Below are 7,380 nucleotides of genomic sequence, written 5' to 3'. Positions count from 1 at the left end.
GGGTATGGGGTAATGAAACAACATAATAGAAAAAAATAACTTCATTCGAAAAAATTTGAACGAATTTATATTGGCTGTTCGAATCGTCGCCTGAATTTAAGTTAAATACATCGTTGAACAATCACGGAGGTCAATGTGCCAGAGAACAACCTTAATTGACAAAGAAGACAGGATAGGTTACCTACATTAAGAGTCTTATATTAAAATCAAATAATACATCACAAGCTTCGAATATTTTTGTGTCATAATTGTAAAGTTATTCTGAAGTATATAAGCAATGAAAACAAAAAAATATCTTAGAATATGAAATGTGTAGTTTGACACTCGACATATAAACGAAGTTTGGCACCACAACCATAGCCAAAGAATTACTTTAGATATTACATTAATCTATACAAAATTCATTATCTGAGTGTTCCCGGTTCAAACCCCGGGGTAGGTACACTACCTAGGTGATCTGACAAGGTATGGTTTGCACACAGAGAGCGACTCTCGTCGCACTTCTGAACTTAGAACCAAGCTTAAGGTAAGATTATGATATAATATCTTGTATATAATCAAGATTTTTCAAATTGTTATTAAGAGTTCCCAGTAAGGATTTAACGTACATTTGAGACCGCCATTTGACAGATTTTTTTGGTCAAGTTACGTAGACAGATGAAATATTATGTGAGACATTTAAATAAACATTCATTTTATTGCTACTTACATACAATCATTACTAGGTAACATCAAAGATATGTAAACATAGTCGAATGATTTCGTATTTCGCGTTTTGGTAATTATAAGTCTACGGTATATTTGTATAATACATACTGTGTCTACAAATAGTATATTATTGGGTGTATTATGTAACACATACTTATATTATTGGATGAAGGAACTCTATTTCCAAAAAGTAATTATAGCATTGCTAAAAATAAAAAAATATCAGCGAGAGTTGATATTAAGACCTATTTATAATAAAAATGGAGAATATGTGTATAGACTACCATAAATACATTAAATTCACACAAACACCTAATAAGGAATGTTTCATAAATTAACTTCATGCTTTCTGTATGACAATGGATCAAAAATATAACGCAATAGAAAGAAAAAGTTATTGTGCTTTTCATCCGATTTATCCGTCGATTAAAAAAATCATTTTGTGCATACGAAATAGTTGAAAAATACATCTAGTTATTTACATTCTGACCATTTAATATCATGAGGGTATTTTTAGTTACCAAAATAGTCTTAAATACCAATTTATTCATAGTAAAAATATTTTTTTTTTGAATGGCCATTTCGAATGTTTAAATTTAGGCGGTATTTTTTTTTCTTATCTACTAATACTGAAGCATTAGACTCAGTTACACTAGGAGCCAATGTGTGACATAGCAGATAACCTAATTTAAGGCTAAAATTACTCAACAAAAATCTAATTGTACACAGAAATACCGAATTATAGCTTACATTAGTATTTTTAAATGCAACATGGACATTTTTGATCTAAAAATATTTGATTCGCTCCAAATTCGATTTGGTAAAAACCACAGACTGAATATCTTCAATTGTCAAAAACCGGTTAGTCTAACCCGCGAAAATCATCCCTAGCATAAAAGACAATTCACTGATTTATCAATTAGTATAGATACCTATCTACTCGATACAAATATCGATTTAATTTTAACATATCTTAGGTTTCATACGACATTGTACACCGGATCAAGGAGATTATAGTTATCAATGTCGAATGCGTTTCAGTTGACGCAAATACTTATAAAATATCAATATCTTTTTTGAGGTAAATCCTCATACTTGATACGAGTCCACGACAACTTCTTTAGGCCCGCCACATTACATTACCGATTCGTATCGAACAAAATTAAATTTACACAAACACATTAACTTTCAGACATAACTTTACGGTAAAAAAATCCGAATTTAAATTTTTTTTTTAATTGTATGAATTGCGTTCAACACGATCCATTTTCAAATTTATTTTCCACGTTACGCAAGTAATGGCATAGGTAAGTGTATGACGGGCCTAAAATAAATAAATAAATAATGTTAACACTAAATGCTATGCATATACGAATATGTAGTTTAATTAGCACAATAATAAATGTCACAATTTACACTGTATGAACCAGCGTGTGCCTGTTGGCGGGATCTTTTGACATGTGGTCGAAGTATGGGCCAACATTGTCCGGCAAAGATGGTACATTAGCCAGAAACTGTTCTATGGAGTTGTAATAGTCCCTGCAGGTCCAGGTGTCATCATGGCCGCCGCCGGGCATCACCACTAGTTTCTTGCACATAGCCCCGCATTTGACATACAACTCTTTGGCCATAGACGGTGGAACCAGGGCGTCGTTGGAGCCGCATATGAAGAGGGATGGCGTCAGTACTTGGTTTATTTTCTTTATTGACAGGTACTGCAATATAAAGAGTGGAAATAATGAAATCTTTGTTACCGTTTGAAATGGTAAGAGGATAGGGAATCTGTATGGAACGCAAATAAAAAAAAACATTCAAATCATATTCTTCTTATAGGCGATGGGCTGGCAGCCTATCACTATAAGAATCTCAATTATATCATTAAGCCAAACAACTGAACAGTGGCCTATCCACCGTTTCAAGATTGTTGGCTCTGTCTTGCCCTGCAAGGGATATTGACTTGACTTGACAGACTGGACATGAATGCCATCTAATTTCATGATGCGCGTGCATGGTATGCCGCTCCACAGATAAACAAACAAACTGTACTGTAACACGAAATTTATGCACACACACTCGCAACACAATACAGAATATTCGCAACTAGCTGTGCCCGCGACTTCGTCCGCGAATTTTTCAATTCGAACCAGTAGTTCCTGAGATTAGCGCGTTCAAACAAACAAACTCTTCAGCTTTATAATATTAGTATATAGATAAAGCGCGGCGCCATTTTGCCAAGTTCTTACTAAACAATATATCACAGGTTTTCATGATGAAATATTTCGCAACGTGCCAAGGGAAGGGATATCGACCACGTACGGTACGGTACGTATGGAATACAAACAATAATAAAAACATCCAATTAAAATCCATCAATTCTATCATTAAGCCAAATAGCTGAACGTGGCCATTCAGTCTTTTCAAGACTGTTGCCTCTGTCTACCCCGCAAGGGAGATAGACGTGACCATATGTATGTATCCAATTAAAATAAACCAACGGACCCACTACGATATCAGATATTGGACACCCAGACCGGAATAACTCATTTAGAAGGACAGATTTATGTTTTAAGAAAAAATAATTTTCCCCTTCCCCCCCAAAAATGACCCCCCATATACAGATTTCATCTGCTCACGTCACACCTCTGTGTTTGGGTCACAGGAATTGATATGTGTACCAAATTTCAACTTAATCGGTCTAATAGATTCGGAGATAATTGACTGTAAGCGACGGATGGACGGACAGACAGACACACGAGTGATCCTATAAGGGTTCCGTTTTTGTATTCAGACGTACGGAACCCTAAAAACGTGTAGGTACCTTATTCTTGTGGCAGAACTCCGGCAGATAAAGCAAACATCGCCATTTCAGTATGATCCGCGCCATTTCCGGGATGCTGGTGAACGTGTTCTCCACGATCATGGCCCAGATCCTGCTGCGGTATTCCACCCTCGAAGCCAAGTCTATGGCTATCGCCCCTCCTGTGGTAATACAATAATTATGTGCTTGAAAGCCTTTGCCGTGTAAAATAAATAAAATAATACAACTTATACATTTAATTCCTTCTGCACCATTCCAGTGCCGTGTGGTTCCCGACACCAATACGAAAAAAAAGAATAGGACCACTCCATCTCTTTCCCATGTCGTAAAAGGCGACTAAGGGATAGGCTCACAAACTTGGAATTCTTTTTTAGGCGATTGGTTAGCAACCTGTCACTATTTGAATCTCATTTATATAATTATGCCAAATAGCTGAACGTGGCCTTTCAGTCTTTTCAAGACTGTTGGCTCTGTCTACCCCGCAAGGGATATAGTATGTATGTACGAAAGCCTTTCGGCGCAGTGGCGGTACGGAACTTGCGCCTGGAATCGAGGTCATGTGTTCAATTATTGTCTCTGATTGATCTGAGCTCTTTGAACATTTGTCTGAAAGATTAAATTATGTAGATCTAACACAAAGTCCCTTATCTAAAAAATTGAAAACACATCTTTTTAAATTATACAGTTCAAAAGTACATGGAGCTCACCTAACGACCTGCCAAATAGAATGATCTTGGAGGTATCAACATCAGACCTCTGCAGTATATAGTCCATAGCACACTGAGCATCAGAGTACAAGCCCTTCTCAGACGGGGAGCCCTCAGACAGACCATACCCTCGATACTCCAGCATCAGTATGTTTATGTTCAGTTTGTGGTAGAAACCGGAAGCGTTGGATAATCTGCGCAAAAACATTAGAGAAATAAGAATTTCATGTGTAAATATAATGAAGAAATTCGAATTTCAAGTGTAAATGAGAATTCAATACATTAGAGAAATTCAAATTTCGAGGGTACGGGGAAGGGGAAGGCAAACATAGTTAGGTTTATTGTCAAGAGTAACCTTAACTATAGAGATTGCAAGAAAATATTGCAGCAAATGGATAGGGAAGCATTATTTCTTAAAGAAGTTCCTGAAGCTTAAAATGTCTTAACGTGACTGTTGGCTTTGTCTACCCCGCATGAGATATAGACGTGACCATATGTATGTACATAAAGTAAGTTCCTACTTACAACTACATTAATATAAAACATTTCCTTATGATATCATAGACAATAGAATAGAATAGATTTATTTTCAAAATTGGATACAAGGTATCACTTATTGACGTCACATAACTTAAATCTAATTATAACTACTACCGCTTCCAAAGCGCATGTGTAGAAGAAGTACCACAATGATCTGAGTCTCACCTTTGCCCCATATTGCCCGCATTGCCATGAAAAAAAAGCATGGTTGGACGATGGTTACTATTGTTGGGTTGTTTAATCAGGAACATGTGGATTTTGAAACCATCCCTGTTGATTATCTTGATGCTCTCGTAAGGAAGCTTGTAGTTGCTTGGTTGTAGGACAAATGCTCGCGAGTCGGGCGGGTCGTTGGGATAATATAGAAGCAGATCCTGAGCGCTGTACAGTATCCCTATAATATAAATAAATAGGTAACTCAGTGTTGCGGCCGTTCAGTCTCCATGGACAGACAGACAGTTTGACTTGACATTTAGATGAATTTAGAAAAAACTGACTATAGATGTTCACTAAGATGATGACCAGACAGGACTCCTTGAACTATCTGAAAATCTGGTGTTTTATTCTGACTGATCCACCAGACCCTCGGCCCGATCATTTAGGAATTATGCAGAATGAGCGGGTTCCAACCTAAGATCAAGCATGTTAAGGGAAACTAACTCAATGATAGTATAAGTTATACAATGCCCTATCAAGCAGATGGATAAATTAAAAGTTCATTGTCATATTTGAACCTTGGTCAGCCATGAGCAGACCAGGAACCTGTGGTTAAGAGGTTGAAAAATATCACTGTACAAAACAGACCATTCTACTCAACAACATTAACCTCACAACCATCCAACCTTAGAATAGAAATGTGGATGAGAGAATACATTGTGATTGTGATTAATTGACCTTTACACATTTTAAATAATAATTTTATTTTATATTTTTATAGTTTATCCATTTTAAATAGATTTAGGTACAGAGTGTACTGAATTTTTATTTAGGTTCACGGTTCATGTTTTTATCATTCAGGTCATCAATCATCAGTCCTATAATAAGCTTTCTTACCAAGTCCTTTTTTTACATACTCTATTAATTTTTGGTAAGTCACCTATTCTAAATCTATTATAAAATTGTGTACAGTTCCCCCCCCAGTTACAGGTATTGTGAAAGGTGACTAAGGGAAAGGCAAATAAACTTGATATTCTTCAGGTAGGGCTTTGAATTTAGGAAGGTAGGCTTTCAGATATTATTTGAATCTCAATTCCATAATTTTGCCCTACAAGTGAATGGCCTTTCAGTCTTTTTAAGATGGTCGGTTCTGTCTACGCCTCCAGGTATATAAATATGATTTTATGTATGTATGTTCCTTAGGTAGTAGGTATTTTCATGAAAAGGATATTCCAAAATTCTCATGGCAACAGAGAAATAAGATTTTTTGTTTTGTGTAGCTGGAGCTACTGATTAATGTTGTAATAGGCAAATAACTTTAAATTAAATTGGTTGGGACTGATTTCCTTTATTCTTTCTTCACATAAACCATTATAGACATAATTTATCAGGGTACAGTGTAATTACCTACAGTAAACAATAATTTGCTTTCTTTGAAAACTGAATGAGACAGCAATTCAAAACAAAAATATCAATATCATTTGCTTTTCATTTTGTTTCGTTCTTCTGAAAATTATCTTTACAATAAATTACTTACCAGATATGCCACAGATAAAGATTGTGATTGCGGTGAAAAATCCATAGAACCAGTAAATAAGTAAACATGAAAATAAAGTCAGTGTGGTCACTACCCATAATTTGTATAAAACCACTCTCAGAATGTGATACAACACTTCTATATGAGCCATTGCTGCTGACAAATCATAAATTAAAATTAAAATCAATTATGCATTGTGATATGACGTCGATAAATCATTAATTCACCACGCAAGGGACAAACAAAAACAAAACATATTCACGGCAAACAAATTGCAGTAAGCTAAAATTTACGATGAATTTCGAGTTAGTGTTAATGTGCACATTTTTTCATTAATAAAATGTGGTGGAAAAGATTTGGGGCGCGTCATTAATACAACAGGAAAATGTATTGGATTAATTTTTATCTTCACTGCTTGACATTGTAAAAGGAAGGACTGCTTTGCTGACATTTTTTGCCATCCTGTCACATCTGTCATTTGAGGTCATTGATCAGTAGTGTTGTGTTGTATATTCTTTATTTATCGACTCAATCGACTTCGTGTCGATATAGATGAAATCGAAATCTAAGGAAACTTTTTTTACTCACTGAAAATATTACCTATGTGGTAAATTTCTTGAAAAGAAACGCATATTGTTGGCTGCACAATTTTATGTTTCTCTAGCTGTTAATGCACGGAAACTTGTCTGTCACCATCAGAGCTTCTTTTAATTTTAACATTGGAGCAACAAGCAACCTGTATCATTTTCATGGCGTAGTACCGCCCGTCTTCACTAAAGGCCCCTCATGATCCTGTATCTTCTAGGAAAGTAATAATTACACATACCTACATACCGACAGAGAGATAATTATATTCATTCTATTTTAGTTTGATTTGTGTTATTGGTAGGTAATTTTACGCTATTCAAATTAAC

At 35.5% G+C, this 7,380-nt stretch overlaps 1 protein-coding gene across 1 annotated transcript; it reads right to left on the bottom strand.

Annotated features, from left to right (window-relative positions):
- Positions 1-26: 26 nt before the first annotated feature.
- Positions 27-6,919, bottom strand: LOC106130622 (protein ABHD13). The gene is made up of 5 exons (XM_013329517.2): positions 6,467-6,919; positions 4,939-5,167; positions 4,234-4,427; positions 3,527-3,687; positions 27-2,423 (listed from the first exon to the last, which is right to left on the bottom strand). The coding sequence occupies exons 1-5, from the start codon at positions 6,615-6,617 to the stop codon at positions 2,121-2,123; spliced, it is 1,038 nt and encodes a 345-aa protein (XP_013184971.1). The 5' UTR covers positions 6,618-6,919; the 3' UTR covers positions 27-2,120.
- Between the last annotated feature and the right edge of the window lie 461 nt (positions 6,920-7,380).

The sequence above is a fragment of the Amyelois transitella genome, chromosome Z (genome assembly GCF_032362555.1).
Source record: "Amyelois transitella isolate CPQ chromosome Z, ilAmyTran1.1, whole genome shotgun sequence".
NCBI classification, from domain to species: Eukaryota; Metazoa; Arthropoda; class Insecta; order Lepidoptera; family Pyralidae; genus Amyelois; species Amyelois transitella.
Note: the sequence above shows the minus strand (reverse complement) of the source record. Positions and strands in the feature narration are given on the sequence as shown.

What these genes read in the sequence shown, in the direction of transcription:
- LOC106130622 (XM_013329517.2), bottom strand. Translation starts at nt 6,617, where the DNA reads ATGGCTCATATAGAAGTGTTGTATCACATTCTGAGAGTGGTTTTATAC. An exon ending in TCTATTTGGCAGGTCGTTAG is followed by an intron (nt 3,688 to 4,233) that starts GTGAGCTCCATG and finishes GTATTACCACAG; the next exon opens with GAGGGGCGATAGCCATAGAC. An exon ending in AGTTCTGCCACAAGAATAAG is followed by an intron (nt 2,424 to 3,526) that starts GTACCTACACGT and finishes TTTATATTGCAG; the next exon opens with TACCTGTCAATAAAGAAAAT.